Here is a 20,307-nt window from a genome sequence, read left to right as displayed (position 1 = left end):
CTTGGGCATTTTCTCATTTCCTGAAATTGCTACTCCAAGCTGGGAGGTGACAAGCAGAACATGCCCTGGGGCTACCATAAGGCGCTGACTTGGGTCCAGTGATTCACAAGATGTGTATTAGAGTTAGGATTTCTTTTCCATATAGGGTTCACATTTGGGCTTTCACATTTTGATCCAATGTTGGGTGAAACAGTTCATCTTAAATTCATTAAGAGAGAAAGACGTTACAAGATAAGTAGATGATTTAGTGGAGGTAGAAGAGGAAGCACAGATCCACTCATCCTAATTTTCCTCGAGGAAACCTGTTCTGAACTCAAAAGCCATCTTCTGCCTCATGTCACTTTTTGCCCAGAGACTGCCCTGGCTTCTTCCATCTGGAGTCAGAGGCCCCATCCTGGCACGTTCACTCCCCATGAAACCCTGGAAAGTTAGCCACACAGCCCTGGTTTCCTCTTCTGTACAATGGGAACTATGATGATAAAAGTGTTAAGAGTTTTTGATGAAAAAAGCCCAACAATACCTGGCGTGTAATTGTCAGTATGTCAGTTTCTTCCATTCCACTGTGGGAGAACCAAAGGGGAATTGAGGGAACACTTTCCACCTTTTCAGGAGCTGCTGGAGTAGATGCCTCTGATTTCTGTCCTGAAACCAGCTAATCTTCATAAACTGGCCTGGGGTCCTCTGCTGGCCGATGTCTTTGATTTTCAAAGCATTAAGATGGTAGAGTAGTGGGATCCTATGTAGGAGAACAGGCTTCTCGGCTTCCCTTATTGAAAGATAGGAGTAGAAGTCCTTGAAGAGGGCCAGTGCACCCACAAGAGTGGCGTGTGGCCCCCAAACCTTGCCGAGCCCATTACATCTTGTGCTTTTGGTCTCTGTTCTAGGAGAGTAGCAGTTCCCTGAAGACTGGGAGGCACAGCTCAGGCCAAGACAAACCACATGAAACTTACCGACTGCTGAAACGCAGGAATCTGATCATAGAAGCTGTCACCAATCTTCGCTTAATCGAGAGTTTATTCACGTAAGGAGCTCTCTGTCTGTCTTCTTGCACTAACAGTAATCCTCCTACCAGTTGGTCATCACAAGCCACGGACACCACTGAGCGGCCTTCAAATCTGTGTCCCACTGTGTAGATTCTCGTCTCGTTCCTTTGCAATAGGAAGGATTTAGAGTTTACTCTTATTCAAAAGGAGCAGATACTGAGGAATATCAGCACACTAGTCAGAGAGAGAATGACTGAGCAGGAAGCAGAAGTCACAGGGAAAGTGCATTTGTCTTTTCCTTACCTGGAAGATGGTTGCTCCAGAAGGGCTATGGAGACACTTAAGCGGGTAGTAGCATTACTTCCAGACTTTTAGTTCTCCATGGTGCATTTTGTGCAAATAGAATCTTCTAGAGAAGAAAAAACAAGAGACACAAGTAGAACTTCTGTGTTTGGGATGGAGTAGAGGCTCTGAACTCTGATATGGTTCTTGTAACCTCCTGTCACCACCACCTCCTGGGTGGCATCTTCAGGGCTTCTGAGGCACCCAATGTGAGAGCCACTTGGTGAGGAGGAGGAGCCTTACCTTCCATCAAGGACATGGCTTCTTCCTCATACTCCGAGGGTTGAATGGGAGGGGGTTGGGACCATCTGCACACACTGTCACCTTGTTCTCCTCCTCTGAGTCATGAGAGGTTTAGCTAGGTGTTCCTAATGTCCCTTCTGGCCCTGCATTCTATTTTTTATTCTTTTTCTTTTCTTTTTTTTTTTTTTGAGATGGTGTCTTGCTCTGACGCCCAGGCTGGAGTGCATGATGCAATCTCGGCTCACTGCAACCTCTGCATCCTGGGTTCAAGCGATTCTCCTGCCTCAGTCTCCTGAGTAGCTGGGATTACAGGCACCCACCTGGCTAATTTTTGTATTTTTAGTAGAGACGGGTTTTCTCCATGTTGACCAGGCTGGTCTCAAACTCCTGACCTCAAGTGATCTGCCCGTCTGGGCCTCCCAAAGTGCTGGTATTACAGGCGTGAGCCACCACGCCCGCTGGCCCTGCATTCTATGATCAGTGATCTAGAAAGATCACCATCGTGATTCAGTAAGACCTAGAGGAAGATGAACCCAGAGAAAAGTCAAAACGCACTTCAGATCTTAGGTGCTAGTGATAAACCGGAGCAGCCCTTATCTGGATGTTAAATTAGCATTCGACTTGGTGAAGACAGGTTTCTATCATGGTGCACAGTTTCCCTGCCATCATGATCTCAAATTGTAGTCTCGAGTTGCTGGTGAAAGACTAAACTGTGGAGCTGCTGTCTTTGGTGGCTCGTCCTTATCTGATACGTTTGCCACAGAGGGAAACAATCATTAACGTCTCAAGAAGTCAGTCTTTCCAGAGTGGGGAAACCCTCTTTGTTCCTTCCCTGTTTCTGTTGGGTACCATGAGGCATGTCTCTGTTGCCTGGGTTGAGGAAGGCCTTCCACGTTGAGATTGGGAGTGTTATCTGCTTATTTTGTGATTCCCAGGATTCAGAAGATGATCATGGATCAGGAGAAGCAGGAAGGTGTGTCCACCAAGTGCTGCAAGAAGTCCATTGTTCGCTTGGTGCGGAACCTGTCTGAGGAAGGTCTCTTGCGATTGTATCGGACCACCGTCATTCAAGATGGCATCAAGAAGAAGGTAACCAAGGCCTCCCCTGATGTCCAGAGCCAGCCTCGTGCTGTTGGAAGTTTTTGTCTAGCTTCTCTTGTCATTGCTGTATCCTAGTAGTTGCTTTATTACCAGTGACTGGGAATTTCCCATTACGCCTCCTGATTTGGGGAATACAGGTTAGCTGGAAACAGAAAAGAGCAAAAGTTTGCTAGGATTGTAAAGCATGTCAACTCCAGGCAGCAGCTGTGCAGGCATCCAGCCCTGCAGCCATCCTTGAAGAAGCAGAAGGCAGGCAGAGGCATACTGAAGTTCAGTCATTGTGGGACAAATGAAATAACATTTAGAAGGTGGGAAATTTAGACTAAGCAGCAAGAACGCTTTCCTCAGAGAGCTGAGGAAATATCCCAGAGGAAGCAATGGCATTGAGTCAGTGAGGATGCGCTGCCGGGTCATCCGATGGGAGCAGTACATCTTTTCCACCTCGACATATCTATTTCTGTGAAATTTAAAGTTTGGAGGCATGCATTCCCATAGCAACTGTAGCTCAGCAGCTTCACGGACATTCTAGTTTTTCGTGGTCAGGGTAATTTGTGATAGTACAGCCAGGTACCAGGGCCAAAGGGAATGGTTGTGTGGGGACAGTCGCTCGTAATTTCCTGACCTTTTCTTCTGACTGCATTTTAAATCTCTGCCTTAAGAAAGCTCTGCTTTGATATTTTGTTTTCTTAATAAGCTAGCAAGGTCATTTTTGCTTTTCTACTTTTATTTTTTGAGAAATTTGACAACTGCAGAGCAGTACGAAAAATGACTTAAGAAACAACGGTGTCTATCCTTCCCACATTGACAGCTCTTATCAGTTTTTACATCTACTGTAAGTCTTTTTAAAATAAAACAATAATGTCCCCGGCCCCTGCTCCCTGCTTCCCCACCAGCCTGCCACTTGTGCCCTGAGCAGTGGCAGTGGGCTCCCGTGCTGCCCTCTCTCAGTGAAGGCCGAAAAAACTGTAGCCCAGTAGCAGCAGTGTCTTCGATTTCTGTTCATCTTCAAAGAGTGGAGTCGCTGAAGACAGGAATCCCCCCACCCTCCCACCCTCCAGCCTAGGGTTAGGGAGAGGCAGGCAGGCATAGGCATCAGCTATGTCTCCAGGCAGTGCTGGAGGGATTGGGTGAGGGACGGGGGCAGTGGGTAAGCATGGGGGGCCGCATAACCTCAAAAATGAAAGTGCCCAGGCCTCTTGCCACAAGGTCCCACTATAGTAGCTGGTTTTTCTGGCTGGAAAGGGCTTCCGTCATGTGCATGTGACTCTAGTGCCAGCGTAGGTTTCCAGGCAGGACTTTCTCTGGCGCCCAGAGCATGTGCTGCTGGCAGCCTTTGAGCTGCTGGGGCCATGTGGACTGGAGCTGGTGTGCCTGTGTTCGCCTTTGCTCCTGTGTTCTGCCCCGTCCGTGGGGCCTCTGGGAAGTTTGCTGGGCCATTGGCTGTGGAAAGTGGGGCAATGTGAATGCTGTATATTTCTCCCTTGCCTTTGAATTCTCTGAAATGTTGCCTCACTGCATCTCATTTGAGCTTCACAAAACTGGTGGTTGGGGATGGGGGCGGGGTGGTCCTTATTTCACAAATGAGGATCAGGAGAAAATGAGCCAAGAGTGGCATTCGGGAGCCCTCGTCTAGGCATTGCTGCCTGCCCCGTTTCCACATCTATCTGAGCCCGTGTTCAGCGTGAAGCTGCTGGCCAGAGTGGATGCTCAGACAGCCTGACCTTGCTGTCCCCTGCCTCAGCAGAGACAGGCAAGAAGCATGACTCCCTGGGGTCCTGGCCATCCTCACCTGCCACAGCATGACTGGTGCACTCACACACACCGTGCCCCACTCCCCCTTTCCCTGCTGAGCGTTCAAGTTACTTCCCTTCCACACAGTCTGTTTTTTATCCTGTGTATCTCTCATGAAATGATAACCACCTTAGCTGTTCAGCTTCAGTAGCTTGGAAAAGGTAAAACAACAAAAGCAGCTCTAATTCTCTGCTGGTTTGTTTGGACGTGTGCCTGGCAGGAGTCCCATGATGACACTCTCTGCAAGGGTAGATTAATGAAAGCCGCTTACCTTTTCCAGATGGAAGCCCTCAGGACTCACGAACAACTGGGAAATTCTCAGATAGTGGAAAGGGGGCACAGAGCAGCCCACCAGGTAGCAACAGAAACCAGTGGGCTGTGACAGCCCAGTGAGGGATTTGCAGGCGGGTGGCTCTGTGTCCTGGCCAGATTCCTCAGTAGGGCTGAGCAGCCCCAGCACCCATGGCAGAGCCTGATTGCTTGGTCACTTGAGGGGTTTGGCTGCCAGTAGCTGCACCAGCATATTGTTCAGCAACACATTTTGTTTCGATCTCCCAATTGTGTTTTGGAAATGTTAATGAAAACAGGTGTGACTGAGGTTCCACCAGGAATCGACTTGTGGAGCCAAGTCTTCCTCAGCTCTTCTCTGACCTGTGGGATGCTCCAACCTCTCTCTCCAGGTGGATCTGGTGGTGCACCCGTCCATGGACCAGAACGACCCTCTGGTGAGAAGTGCCATTGAGCAGGTCCGCTTCCGGATCTCCAATTCAAGCACAGCCAACAGGCAAGTGGAGGCGCCTGGGAAGAACCCGTAGCAAGGCTGCCAGGCCTGTGTGTCAGCTGCAGCAATCCACAAGAGCCCTTTCTTTATACCTTCATGGATCAGTGGATTTGTTGGTTTGGAGTTCATGGTCCATGATACCCTAGTCTAAATAAGGACCAATTTCAGGATTCTGTAGTGGGGGGGAAAGTCCTAATGGTCTTTATTCTGTCTGATAGAGTGTGGACAGAGCACTCCCCATCATAGGCCTCTGAAGTCTGACACTCACTCTCATAATGGCTCTCAGTGATTCTGGTTGCCTTTCTCAGATCTTCTCTATTTCGTTCATAAACCAGGTAATGAGCTGAGAGAAAACTCAGGGGAGGGAGAAAGTTCTTAGCTGTGTCTCAGCTAGAAACTCTCACAGGCAGGCAGAGGGCTGATCTGGCTTGCACATGCTGGTTTGTGGGATCTGCTAAGTATTGGCCACACATACTTTGAATCAGTTGCTGGTTAATTTCTCATATAATTCCTGACTTCTAGCATTGATGCACGTGTCAGAGATCTAGCATATTGAATTCCCTGTCTCACAAGGCAGCACCCATAAGTGGGGGTGCCCTCTCCAGGGCCCCACAATCCCCATCACTCCCAAAAGTTTCAATGACTTGACATTTTGTTTGCGTCATCTCCGTGGCCCCTACAGGGAGCAGAATTTGAAATCCCCAGGCCAAGAGACTGTATCTGATTCACGCGGACAGACTCTGTCCTTTCTCTTAGCCCTTCATTTTCTCAGTACATTATTGCATGTTTATTTGAACTGCAGGGTTAAAACTTCCCAGCCTCCAGTGCCCCAAGGGGAGGCAGAAGAAGACAGTCAAGGAAAAGAGGGCCCAAGTGGATCAGGGGACTCTCAGCTGAGTGCTTCCTCTAGATCAGAAAGTGGACGGATGAAAAAAAGTGATAAGAAAATGGGCATAACCCAGCTTAGAAATTATCACCCCATTGTAGGTAAGCAGCAGCTTCTTGTCTGTGTTTAGTTACATTTGATTTGTTGTTTGTATGACGATGTTTGAGGCACTTGGTCGTCTCCATTCGAGCTCTGAGCCACGGTCAGAAGAATCGCATCTGAGCTGTGGGCTGGATCCTGTTACTCTGGCCGCATAACTTCTTCCAGCATCTGTTTGCCTATCTGCAAAATGGGGACAATTCTACCTGCCATACCTTACAAGGCTTTGGATAGACTCAGATGAAATCCTGCTAGATGTCAATATGAGGAAAGATTAATGTCTTCTGCTGAATGTCCTTGAGCTGGAACATTCTACAGACTACAGAAAATTTCTCCCTGTCCCGACTCTACAAATCCCCCAGCAGCACAGTCATTGATGAGTCTGAGTGCTCCTATAATTTCCTCAGAGTTGGAGCGCCGATGGATTCCCTCCTCCCTCATTTCTGAGCTTGTGCTGAGCAAGGCAGGTGGCCATGGCATTATAATCAGGATGCTCAACTCCTCTCCAGGCCACGGCACATATGCTGGTTCAGGAAGGAGGGAAAATTTGACTCATCCGGGCCCTACCGTCTGTCAGGCAGCATCGGGTCCGAGACACAGCAGACCCAGGGATTCCAAGTGGAAGAGATTGTGTGTGTGACTTCTGTTTCCCAGGGCTGCAGCCCCACAGCGTGGCCTTTACTCTCAAGGTTTCCCTGTTAGAAGACACAGGTGAAGGAGGAACACCAGCATGAGTGTGTGCAGCTAGACAGCATTTGCACTCGAATGGACCAGGGGCAGCACGGGTGTTCCTCGGGTGGGCCTTTTCTGACTGCCTGTCCTGTACCCTCTTGCTGTGCCTACCTCCTTTCGCGGTCATCATCTCTCACTGGGGAAAACCAAGCAACAGTACATTTGTATCAACAAAGAAATAAGCCCCTTTAAAATAACTGAGATGGCTGGGCGCGGTGGCTCATGCCTGTGACCCCAGCACTTTGGGAGGCCGAGGTGGGTGAATCATGAGGTCAGGAGATTGAGACCATCCTAGCCATCATGGTGAAACCCTGTCTCTACTAAAAATACGAAAATTAGCTTGGTGTAGTGTCTGCAATCCCAGCTACTTGGGAGGCTGAGGCAGAATTACTTGAACCGGGGAGGTGGAGGTTGCAGTGAGCTGAGATCACGCCACTGCACTCCAGCCTGGGCAACAGAGCGAGACTCTGTCTCAAAAAAAAAAAAAAAAGCGACAACAACAAAAACTGAGATTATGGAATATTTGGCATTTGCCCTGTAGGCACGCCCCAAGGGGTCTGCACTGCTGGCAGCTCCTTCACCAACTGGAGTTCACTCTAAGGCTCCCCGGTGAGGCCTCTCCTTTTGTAGAATTGCAGCCCTCCTCCCATCCGTGCTTTATTTTCTGCACCAGCTGTTTTCATCTGATGGGCTATTTTAGATCTTATATTTTATTATCAGTCCTTGCCCATTAGAAAGTAAGCTCTAAGACAGTAAGAATATTTGCCATCTTTCTGGCCCCTGGCACATAATGGCACTCGATCGTTTTTTAATGAATTAAACTGAGTTCAATATGGGATTTTTCAAGCACCGCCCTCTCCCTTTCTTGCTTTAGTTCCTGGACTGGGGCGTTCTCTAGGGTTTCTGCCCAAAATGCCTCGCCTGCGGGTGGTCCACATGTTTCTGTGGTACCTCATCTACGGGCACCCTGGCAGCAACACTGTGGAGAAGCCAAGCTTCATCAGTGAACGGAGAACGATAAAGCAGGAGTCGGGCAGGGCAGGCATCCGGCCGTCCTCCTCTGGAAATGCCTGGGAGGCCTGCTCTGAAGCCCCATCTAAAGACAGCCAAGACGGTGTTACCTGGGAGACTGAAGTGGAGCTCGCCACGGAGACAGGTGAGAGGCCCCTGCCACTCCTGCACCTGGGGCAGGCCCAGTAGTAGGATCCAGGGAGAAACATGATGGTTCCTTATCCTTGTATAAACTGGCTACAGCCTCTGATCCAAATGGAAACATAATCCACACTTCCTGAACCTACAGGCTTTCTTCCTCATCTTCCTTCCTGCCTGACAAGTAGAGTTTTCCTTGAGTTGGGGGTAAGGACACCAAGACCTCCTGGGAGATGATGTCACTATGTGTCACCATGGTGACTGAGATCCTGGCTGCCGGGGGTAACTGTGAGTTTTTTCCTAGTGTATGTGGACGATGCCTCGTGGATGCGCTACATCCCCCCGCTCCCAGTCCACAGGGAGTTTGGCTTTGGCTGGGCTCTCGTCAGCGACATCCTCCTCTGCCTTCCCCTCTCCATCTTCATCCAGATTGTGCAAGTCAGCTACAAGGTATTGGTGACAGAAGCCATCACAGGACTGGTCCCTCAGCTCTGGGCTGGGAGGCCTAACTCACCTGGGCAAGGGAAGATACTTGAAGACCCGGGGTTGCCCAGATGGATGGATGGATGGGTGGGTGGGTGGATGGATAGATGGATGCTCAGTCAAGAGAAAATACTTTAAGGATTTGTTTGAGATAGATTAGACTAGATTAGATTAGAAAGATGATTGGGTGGGTGGTTGATCAGGGGTAAATACTTCGAAGACTCGTTCTTCTAAATGGATCTGTTGGTAGGTAGGTAGGTAGACAGAAAGATAGACAATTATATTACAACAATAAAACATGTTGTTTTTAGAAATTTGGTAAATAGAGAAAGATAAAATAGAAATTACCCGTAACTGTATCACTCAGAGATATAATTACTACTAAGTAATTATCTTCTTGGTAAGTTTTTTGTAGTTTTTCATTGCTATGCCATACATACTTGTGTGTACACGAGTATGTGTGTGATCTCCCTTTAAAAAAAAACTGAATTAGGCCAGGCGCGGTGGCTCAAGCCTGTAATCCCAGCACTTTGGGAGGCCAAGACGGGTGGATCACGAGGTCAGGAGATAGAGACCATCCTGGCTAACACTGTGAAACCCCGTCTCTACTAAAAAAATACAAAAAAACTAGCCAGGCGATGTGGCAGGCGCCTGTAGTCCCAGTTACTCGGGAGGCTGAGGCAGGAGAATGGCGTAAACCCGGGAGGCGGAGCTTGCAGTGAGCCGAGATCTGGCCACTGCACTCCAGCCCGGGCGACAGAGCGAGACTCCGTCTCAAAAGAAAAAAAACTGAATTGAAACTGTATTCACTCTTATTGTCTGTGCTTTTGACTAAAGAATGTTTCATATTTTTTATATCATTAACTTTTTTAGACTTGATATTAAGTAGATTCATGGTATTCTTATCTGTCTAATTTATTTAACTATAATATTTTCTATTTTTGGACATTTAAATTCCACTTTCTTGCCACCGTTGAGTAGGTATTTATTATGACATGTTGATGAATACCTTTTGGTAGACATAGATTGGCAGCTCCAGCATTATTTCCTTCGGGTAAGGATAGGAGCAGAATCACTGGCTTCAAAAGGAACGCGTGTTCTCCATATCATCTTTTCTTGTTTAATGTAAATGTATATATTCTTGTGTTGCCCCCGGAAATGTTTAGCAATTTCTATGCCCACCAGCAGGGTAGGAGGACACCTGTTTGTTGCTCCCTGCAGTGTGGTAGTTGGGCTGGAGGGGAGGGGCAGCGAGGCCAAAGGCAGAGATGCAGGGGCACTTGGTGAGGCAGGAAGGAGAGCCTAGTGGGCAGGTTCAGGGAGACTATGTTCAGAAAATAGTGGCGAACACTTTTTCAAGATTCTTGAGGGCCAGGGTGAGCTGAACCTGCACATCACCTCTTCAGGTGGACAACCTGGAAGACTTTCTGAACCACCCGCTGAAGAAGCACACGCTGATCCGCTTTCTCCCCAGGCCCATCCGGCAGCAGCTTCTGTACAAGAGGTGAGGCCGTTGAACCTGATCCAGAGTGGCCGCAGGTCTAAACAAACCCTTAAGTCAGGGCTCTGAGCCATCATTCACCAGGAAGAGGAAAAGGTTTCTAACTTGCAAAAACTCAAGATTTTTATTAAGTTATTAATATTAATGGAAGTATGGACTGGTACATTTTATTACTTGATTTGAAGGTTCTTTTAAAGTAAAATCTGCTGTTAATGTCTGCAAGTACGAGAATGTTTTTTTTCCCCCTTTCATTACTTTTATTTTCCAAATCAAATCCCCAGTGCCGGGTTGATCTCTGTGGCCCTGGTCGGTGTTAGGTTGGGTAGTTCTGGGCCTCAGTACAGTGTCAGCTTGAGGCTAGTCCTCCAGTGACCACCAGGTGGAAAAGAGAAGAAGGAAATCGCACCCCCCACCCCACATGCAGACCTCTGCGGCTGGCTGTAAGTGTGCTGTGATGGGAACCTCCCGCCCCCTCTGTTTTCTAGGCGTTACATTTTTTCGGTGGTGGAGAACCTTCAGAGGCTGTGCTACATGGGGCTACTACAGTTTGGTCCCACGGAAAAGTTTCAGGATAAAGATCAGGTAATGTCTCTCAAGTCGAAACGAAGGCTATTCTGATTGTTTAACAGTCTCCAAGCAGCCAAACCCAATGTGGGTTCTCCCTGTCTGGTGTCTCCCGTTAGGTCTTTGTCTTCTTGAAGAAGAATGCAATCATTGTTGACACCACCATCTGCGACCCACATTACAACCTGGCGCGCAGCAGCCGGCCCTTCGAGAGGCGCCTCTATGTCCTGAACTCAATGCAGGATGTGGAAAACTACTGGTTTGACCTGCAGTGTGTCTGCCTCAACACCCCACTAGGTGGGTGTCGGCTGTTTCGGCTGGACCTGGCTGCTTTTGCTCCTTTCTGTGTGCTAACTGGGATTTAGGGCTAGAAAAGCCTAGGAGTCACCTCAACCAGTGGTGTGTTGCGAGTGCTCCCCAGAGGCCCAGAGCACCTCTGGGGCTCCCTCAGAAAGGAGAGTGGTGGGCCTTGAATGGGTGGCGTGCTCCTGGTTCCCTCACCCAGTTGAGCCCAGGTAGCTGCACTTTGTCTTCATTTGTTCGTTGAGTAGGTATTTATTAAACACCTGCTGTGTGTCACTTCCTATGCCTGACCATGCTGCAGTGAGGACACACCCCGCCCTGCCTCCGTGAGACTTGGAATCTAGTGTGAAGAGGAGACAGCTCACAGGAGTGTGATGAGGGCCCGGGTGTTGGTTGCAGAGGTGTTTATTCCAGGGCTCAGGAGCAGCCTTGCTGTGGAGGAGACATTGGAGCTGAATCCTATAGGATGAGGCAGAGCCAGGGCTAGAGCTGGGGAGGGCATCCCAGGCAGGGGCAGGGCCACAAGCTGAGGCCCTGAGTGGTATGTTGGAGAAAGAGAGGAGGCCATGTGGGTGAGAGGAGAGTGGCATCCACTGGTGACAGTGGGGAGGACAGGGCAGGCCTAGAGGTGTTTTGGAGGGAACTGACGCGACGTGCTGGTGACTTTGCTGAGCTGGGCTTTTTTGGGAGCCTCTGCCCACACCCCTCTCCCTCCCTAGAAGGGCCCTCCCTCCCTCACTCGCTTCTCAGATGCCCACTCCTACTTCAGGCATCATCTCTCAGAGAAAGCCTGTCCACACCTTTATTAGCATCATTCCATTTCATCCCATGAGTTCCTTGTGCTTAGAATAGTTGGCTTCCATCCCCACAATGTGTCGCAAAGGCCGGGTGCACAGTTGGCGTCCTGTAAATGTGGATCAAATGCATGGAGAGTCTGCAGAAAGCAAGAGAGCCTCCCCTGCAGTGCTTTTCCTCCAGGCCTCTCTTCACCTGGCCTTTTCCTGCCACCTCTACCAGGAGGGAAAGGAAACCACGTTCAGCTTGCACGTCCAAGAGGAGTTCCATTCCGCTCCTCCCTTCTTGAAGCTGGAAGATCCAGTATCACATTTTGATTTTTGCAAAGTGGGAGTCACACATTTTACTTGGCAGAATTATTTAATGCCAAGAGTAATAGCACTTGTATTTAGAAACTTTCATGGGTCCAGACATATTTTAGAACATTGTGTTTCATAGAATCCTCAGCATTCAGCAGTGAGCTAGGCTTTTGCCAATTTAGATTTTCATAATGCCCTAATTCCCCTGCATTTTATATGTAGATAAAAATTTGTGAACCAGCATGAATTTGCACCAGAGTTTTTCAGGCCTGACAGTTGATGAATTTCCATCCCTTTAGGCGTTCATGATCAGAAATGGCAGAGGCTTATTGAGCCCATTAATCAGGCATTGATTATCCCTTCATTCAATAAACATTTGAAGAGGTTCTGCCCCAAGGACGAGGGGAAAAACATCATATAATGAGATGCAATCATCTTTTAGAGTAGGTGCTGCATGAACATTAGCCTGCGTAAGAATCCCCTAAGGAACATATTAAATGCTGATTACTGGGCCCTACCCAGAGAGTCTGCATTTTTTACAAGCACCTGTGCTGCTGTTACTTATATGAGAAGCTTTGCCTTAATTACTGTTAGTTTCAAGGGTCCATTCAAATGGGTGACTTTGGGCAAGCTACTTGTAACCTCCCTGAATCTTAGTTAATTTCTAAGCTGAGAACTCCACTGCCACCACCATATGGACCAAGGTGAAGTTGGGCAAGGCATCTCATGTAAAGTTCCAGCTGCAGGGTGTGGGGCTTGAGCTCCCTGCAGCTGAGTGTGCTAGGAGAGAGTCTTTAGCGTCTACAAACCTTCCCTCACCTATCAAGTAGTGCTTTTAGTGGTATCTTATATTTCTTTGTAAGAAATGCAATTTTCTGTATTATAGAATAACTGGATATCACTTCTCAACTCCATTAGCAAACCTCTTGAGCACTTAGGAGACATCTGGCTGCTCCTGGAGCCAGGTGGGGCCCAGGCCTGCTTCATGCAGTACATCTCAGCAATCTATCTATGCAGGCCCCTCCCCATCCCTGCCTCCACCAGCAAGGGTCGTCGTTTCTGCCACCCTGGCACCAGCAGCTTCCGGGGCTTTCTGAGAGACAGGAAGGCCTGGGTTTCCCTTGCGCTGGACTCCCTGAGCCTGCCGGGCTCTCTCTACTGCCTTGCCTGCCTTCTGTCTTTAGTGAGTTCAGTCTGGCATAAACCCTTTCCTCAGGTCACCCACCAGTACTCCAACTCTCTTCCTCTGTTCCCTCTGACTTTCTTGTATGGATATTGTGTATGAAGAGGTCTTAACAATCTCAGACCTCCCAGTGGCCAGGGAGCCTTTTCACAGGCGGGGAATCCACTCTTCTTCCCCACTCAGCCACAGGCAGTAGCCACCAGAGCTGCAGCAGGAAGGCGTGATCATTCACCCTGATGTTTGGTTTTCCAGGCGTGGTGCGCTGCCCGCGCGTCAGGAAGAACAGCAGCACAGACCAGGGCAGCGACGAGGAGGGCAGCCTGCAGAAGGAGCAGGAGAGCGCCATGGACAAGCACAACCTGGAGCGCAAGTGTGCCATGCTGGAGTACACCACGTGCGTGTCCATCCCAAGCGCGGCCAGTTGGGACTGGGCTGCGGTGGTGCTCGTTTCAGATGCCTGACCACCCTTGTCTGGCTTAGGATGTCAGGCCAGACGGCCTGTGTCTCTGGTGCAGAGGCTGCAGATGGCTGGCTCCAGACATACTTTATTTAGCCCACATCTTGTTTTTAAAAATGTAATCAGGTATCAAAATTTATTTTAGGAATTTTATATAAAAATCTGGATTTTTGACTTATCTTGCAAAAGTGAAAAACAGTCAATACTTAGGGCCCCCAAATTCTTCATTGCTACCTATGGGGTGTTTTTCTGGAAAGGTGAAAGTTGGTTATAAATAATGTCCCTCACCCCAAGCCATGGGCTCTCTTTTTCAGTGATGACCAAGAAGCGTTCTTTTCTGTTGATTTCCTGTCTTTTAGTGGAAGTCGTGAGGTGGTGGATGAAGGCTTGATCCCCGGAGATGGGCTGGGTGCCGCAGGGCTTGATTCCAGCTTCTATGGACACCTTAAGCGCAACTGGATCTGGACCAGCTACATCATCAACCAGGCCAAAAAGGTGGGCATGTGTCACACTGGACCACAATCTCAGGGGTCCTCGCTACTCACCCTCCTGTCCCTCCCTGCCTGACCAGAGACACAAATACTGGCTTCTGTATTGAAGGTGCGTCAGGCCCCTCAAATGTGTGCCCGGCGTGTTTTTTTCCCAGTGGATTCTAACTTACTCTGTGACGTGGACAGGTATTCCTTTTTAAAGAAGGATCAGAAGATCTGGGTGACAGAGGTCCTCCAGGAGGGAGTAGATGAGCAATGGTAAAGCGGGTGGCAGGAGACTCCAGCCCCTGGCTGTCGGTGCACAGCGGCCCTTAGCTTCCTAAGAGACCTTGGTGCATTTGTTACTCTGGTCGGCTGGGGATTCGTGGAAGCTCATGCTTCATCCCAGTGCTGTACTTGTCTCACAGGAGAACACTGCTGCAGAGAATGGACTCACAGTGAGGCTCCAGACGTTTCTGTCTAAGCGCCCATTGCCTCTCAGTGCCAGAGGTACGTGTGCTGGGAGTTCACCCCAGAAGTAAATATGGTACCAGTTCAGGGCCTAAACGACCACCCTATGTTCAGTTTGGTCTTCCTGGCCTTTGTAGCACTCATCCTGAAACTGTTGTCTCCTGTGATTATGTCTAGGCAACAGCAGGTTGAATATTTGGGGGGAAGCAAGAGTAGGCTCCGAGCTCTGTGCTGACTGGGAGGAGCAGTTTGAGGTGGACCGAGAGCCCTCGCTGGACCGAAACCGGAGAGTGAGGGGTGGGAAAAGCCAGAAGCGGAAGCGGCTGAAGAAGGACCCTGGGAAGAAGATCAAGAGAAGAAAGAAAGGTTAAGTGGTGATCATTTACATTTACTGGGTCTTGTCTTTACATTTTGGCTTGGAGACGTGCAACAGCTCACTCCAGCTGGGCCTGAGCTCTGTCCTTCAACGTGAGTTTCCACCTTCCCTTGATGTGTGGCACTGACTCTCTGTGATGGTTGCTTTATTTCCACATCCATCTGGCAGACGAGAGAGCCTCGAATGTCCCATATGCTTCCCTTTTAGAGCTTCTTTTTTTTTTTTTTTTTTTGAGACGGAGTCTCGCTCTGCCGCCCAGGCTGGAGTGCAGTGGCCGGATCTCAGCTCACTGCAAGCTCCGCCTCCTGGGTTTAGGCCATTCTCCTGCCTCAGCCTCCCGAGTAGCTGGGACTACAGGCGGCCGCCACGTCGCCCGGCTAGTTTTTTTTTTGTATTTTTTAGTAGAGACGGGGTTTCACCGGGTTAGCCAGGATGGTCTCGATCTCCTGACCTCATGATCCACCCGTCTCGGCCTCCCAAAGTGCTGGGATTACAGGCTTGAGCCACCGCGCCCGGCCTAGAGCTTCTGACTTTAGGAACTCATTTGGTTCAAATGCCTAGTTTCATCTCAGCTGAAAAACTGTCAGCAACAGCCTCATCACAACTAGCCCAAATCCTAATTTTGGGGGCGGGGTTTACTTTTTAATATCTGTTTATGCTAATCAAGCCAAAGTTCAAAGGCATGTTGCATTTTAATTTTTTACTTTTTATTTTTTTGCATCAGAGTCTCACTCGGTCGCCCGGGCTAGACTGCAGTGGTATGATCTTGGCCGACTGCAACCTCTGCCTCCTGGGCTCAAGCAGTTCTCCTGCCTCAGCCTCTTGAGTAGCTGGGATTACAGGCATATGCCACCACACCCAGTTAATTTTATATTTTTAGTAGAGACGGGGTTTTGCCATATTGGCCAGGCTGGTCTCAAACTCCTGACCTCAAGTGAGCCACGATGGGCCCATGTTACATTTTTAAATTAGAGGGAAGCTGGGAGTCGCGTAAGCCGGCAGCACCTTCTGATCTGATGCACCCCTTGTACGGTGCCTTTTAGACTGCCATTTTGAGTTCTTCAGCCAGCCAGTATTTGTAGCAGAGGGGGTGGTAAGGAGACCAGCGTCTAGTTTTTCGACCACTTTTATATTTCCTAAGTGGTCCACAAGTTTTAACAGCAGCCACTGATGGCTGGTAGCTATTTCAGATAAAGACAGAATGCTTAAACAGGAACCTGTTTTTAGTGGTTTATTTGGCTGGCATTCATAACAAATAGCCTTCCATCCGTTGAAATGGCCCCTCAGTTTCGCCTCTCGTAGATATGTGGAGCAACAATTTGGCTCAAGAACCAGAATTTATCACAATGCAAAATGTGATGGTGTCGCTTCGAGTCCAAATTTCCTTGCCCCACTTTTCTTCTGCCTTCATTTGGAAGACACTCGCTCAACAGCCTTTTGAGATTGGCAGCGGCATATGGTGTCTGTCCTGTGAAGGTGCTATCCGTACCTCCCCTAGGCAGGAGACCTTGGCAACCCCATGGCTACGCTCTCAAGGTTCAGATCCTCCCTCTGCTGCTGACTCGGCTGACTCAGCTGTGTGACTTCAGCAAGTCACTGTGTGTCTCTGTGTTCCTCAACAAAAAACAGTGATAACAATTGTATCCATTTCATAAGGTTGCTATGAAGTAGTATTCTAAGATAATACATTGAAAAGCATAAACCAGTGCTAGGCACACAGTGAATATTCCCTGATGCTAGACTGCTGTTTTGGTGGTGGTGGTGGTGGTGGTGGTGCTGTTTAGTTATTAACTACACAAATCTCACTGCTGATGTTAGTTATTTAGTAGCCACCACTCTGTGCTGGATGTTTTATATGCAGTCTCCTTCCACCCTCTCCATGGCCCTGGAGCAGAGGCCTTATTGTCCCCAGATGCACTCAAGTCTACACAACACCCGTGCAGTCACAGAGCAAGGGAGTGTGGGGGCCCAGTGACTGCACAGTCCCTGGTCCTGCTCACTCGGTGGATACGCCCCAAGCACGCGCCATAGGCTTCTGTACAAGATGCCTTCAAAGGACTCTGTCACAGTGGGGGAGATTGGAGACTGGCAGATAACGAACTAGAGGCTGCATTGAGCCTTCCAACCTGTGCCTGTGAAACTTTATCAAGATAAATGATGAAAGGAGTTTAAAAAGAAATAAAATCTATCAGAAGGGGCTGAGTCTTTTACAGTTAGTTGTGTGACTTTAGACACAATGAGTATCTGATAACCAATACCATTAGTCACATCTCACTGGCTGAGTAGGGACCCTGCCCCTCTGCAGAGTGACAGCTCCAAACCAGGTGTTAGAGGCCTCCTCCCTTCTCCCTCTGGTGTTTTTAGGAGAGTTCCCAGGAGAAAAAAGCAAAAGGCTGCGCTACCACGATGAAGCCGACCAGAGCGCCCTGCAGCGGATGACGCGGCTTCGCGTCACCTGGTCCATGCAGGAGGACGGGCTGCTCGTGCTGTGCCGCATTGCCAGCAATGTCCTCAACACCAAGGTACCAACCAGCCCAGCCCAGAGGTGGGCCTGCCTCTCTCTCGGAGCTCCTTCCTGTCTGAGCCTCCCGGGGACTCCCAGCCAGGGACCACTCCTCTCAGCTGCTCTGCTTGGCCCCTGGGAAATACATTGCCCAGAATCCTACACATTTTCTTTTTAGAGTGGTGGAGCCTCACTTTTTCACCCAGTCTGGAGTGCAGTGACGCGATCACAGCTCACTGCATCCTCAACCTGGCCTTAAGTGATCCTCCCACCTCAGCCTCTCCTAGTCCTGGGACTACAGGCGCACCCTGCCATGCCCAGCTAATCCTACAAATTAATACCATTCTGTTTTTCTACATTTCTTTTTAGCTTTCAGTTGGATACATACAAATGTTTGCCTAGCTGCAGGCAAACTAGTTCAGAACTGTTCTTTCTCTCTTGTCACCAGGAATCTAACCCTGTCCTGCTCCCTTCCTCCCACCTTCATTGCCTGAAAAGCTCCTATTTACCTTCCTGTAACTGCCCATCATGTCTGGAACGATCTGCCAGTTGCATGTAATTACCCTGCTCTTTCTCTGTTCTTGACCGGATACTTCTCACACTGTTTCTGTCACCTCTGGTACCTCTTGGCTCACTGGCGTGGCTGGTCCACAAGGCAGAGAGACCTCTTATTTGCCTTCCAGGAAAAAGGTCTGCCAGGCCAGTCCAGGACCCCTTCCAGGCAGTAGTGCCACGAGGCAGCTTCGGAGGAGGCCAGGTGTGCCTCCAGGTCTCAGCCAGGCCAGGCAGGAGAAACCCAGCTGGGGCTCTGTGCCCAGATGCTTCTTGCCTGCAAACTATTAGATCCCTTGTCTTGACCGCTTGTCTACTGTTCTCTCATCCCTCAGTCCTCTCCTGAATTCCAACCCAACCTCTTTTCCAAGGAAGAACCTGAAAGGTGACATGTTGCCATCCCTAATTTCTGTTCCCTGCATCTGCAATGGCTTTGTCATTGCAGAGCTGATGGGGGAGAGGGGCGTCCCTCCCTCTGCTTCAGCCCTGGTACAGCTAGAGAAGGCAGGAGGGTCCTGCATAGGTCAGTGTTGGTGGACTCTCACCACTTACCGGAACTTACAGCCTCCTTGGGTCACCTCATCCTTGGGGATGTAAGAAAATAACTGTCATCAAGCGGCTTTCTCATGTCGGCCTTGCCTTTCTGTGTTATTGACCAAGATGTTCTCCTGGGTCTGCTAATTTTGTACATTCTGCTTCTACTAACGTGACATACAAGCACAACATACAGAACGTTTCTGAGCATACATGATGCATAATTGGGACACTAAGACCTCTAACTAAACACACTTTACATCCCCATGATTTCCTCTAATACAGCGCCCTTTCAGGCTTTCCCCCTCGCCCCTCTGGGCACCTTTGTCACACATGGCACTTGCTAGAATACACTCTTGCCCGCTGGTCACTGAGGCCTCGTCCCGTGCTTGTCTGCCCAGAATCTCCCTCAGTGTCTGGCACATGGTGGGCCCAGTATATATTGTGAGGTGATAGTTGTGGGGATTCTCTGAGGAAAGAGGCTGCACAAAACACATTTTGTCCACTTTTTAATGGTAATTCCCCAGGATGTGGGCTCTGAGGATACTGACTTTTTGTCTTGGCTCTGTGTTTGATCCAGGTGAAGGGCCCATTTGTCACCTGGCAGGTGGTACGGGACATTTTGCATGCCACGTTCGAAGAGTCTTTGGATAAAACATCTCATTCCGTTGGACGAAGAGCTCGCTACATAGTCAAAAACCCACAGGCCTATCTCAACTATAAGTAAGCCTCATTGAAGCCCGATCACTCTTGGACGTGGTTACGTCAGCACTTCTCATTCATTCTTTACTCTTCCTTCATCCCGTTTGCTTACGAGTCTGGCAGGAAGTGCGGCTGGAGCACACTGAGGTGTCTGATGGGGTGGCCAAGTGTTGGAGTCTGTTGGGGAGATGGACTTTGGTTTTTTGAGGGTGAGGGCGAAGCATGATTCTGGGTACTTTCCCATGCAAGGTATTGCATGGACCTTACAGCGGCCTTGAGAAGTAGGTGGTGTTAGCCTTTATTTGGATGAAGAAGCAGAGACTAGATAGGCTGACTCGCTGAATACCATGTGCCTAGCAGGTGGTGGAGGCAGAGGCAGAGGCTGGCTTTTCCTGCTGTTTTCGGCCCTCAGATCAGCTCCTGAGAGCTCTGATTGGTGGCTCCCTCCAGCAGCAAGCTAGGCAGGACCTGGGATTATTGGACAGGATGCCCTCTACCATGTTCTTGGCAGAGCTGAGAACTGTCCTCCTGCCCCGCCCTTGTTGTGTGTGTGACCTCAGGGAGTCCCCTTGCCTTACCAGGCTGTAAAGCGGAATGAGTCTCTACCTGGCAAGCTCTTTATGAAGGCAGCAGTGCTTGGCGGATGGGAGCCCAGCAAAGGCTGGTCGCCTTCTCCTTCATTTTCTTTTGGGCAAGTCAGGCTCTCCTTACATCATGGGGATGTGAAGGTTAGTGGAGTGGACACACCTCCTGCTTTGCAGTAGATTAGAGAACTTAAGAATAATAAACTCCAAAGCCTGTTTGGTGTTTTTAAATGTATGATACACTTTCACGTAGGTCAGCCCATATGGTCCTGGCCAAACCCCTGTGAGAGACACTTTGGGACTCAGTGTTCTCGGCTACCCATGAAGGACGGAAGTTCAGAGAAGCCAAGGTGTAAAGTGTGAACAGACCTGACTGAGGTCAGGCTTGGCTGACCCCAAATCCTTCGTTCTTAAAAGCTGCAG

The 20,307-nt window shown here is 49.3% G+C and overlaps 1 protein-coding gene across 1 annotated transcript in view; it reads left to right on the top strand.

Moving 5' to 3' along the window:
• Positions 1–20,307, top strand: part of GTF3C1 (general transcription factor IIIC subunit 1) — a 102,188-nt gene that overhangs the window by 44,708 nt on the left and 37,173 nt on the right. Inside the window, 15 exon segments of the mRNA XM_033217908.1 lie at positions 885–1,021; positions 2,504–2,657; positions 5,141–5,244; positions 6,044–6,228; positions 7,833–8,114; positions 8,412–8,557; positions 9,997–10,094; positions 10,577–10,673; positions 10,775–10,952; positions 13,488–13,629; positions 14,052–14,187; positions 14,591–14,672; positions 14,811–14,999; positions 17,374–17,531; positions 19,179–19,321. Of these exon segments, the coding sequence (XP_033073799.1) occupies positions 885–1,021; positions 2,504–2,657; positions 5,141–5,244; positions 6,044–6,228; positions 7,833–8,114; positions 8,412–8,557; positions 9,997–10,094; positions 10,577–10,673; positions 10,775–10,952; positions 13,488–13,629; positions 14,052–14,187; positions 14,591–14,672; positions 14,811–14,999; positions 17,374–17,531; positions 19,179–19,321 (2,231 nt within the window).

This window comes from Trachypithecus francoisi, unplaced genomic scaffold (assembly GCF_009764315.1).
Source record: "Trachypithecus francoisi isolate TF-2019V2 unplaced genomic scaffold, Tfra_2.0 Lachesis_group10, whole genome shotgun sequence".
In the NCBI taxonomy this organism is placed as follows: Eukaryota; Metazoa; Chordata; class Mammalia; order Primates; family Cercopithecidae; genus Trachypithecus; species Trachypithecus francoisi.
This window is presented reverse-complemented; position numbering and strand designations above follow the sequence as displayed.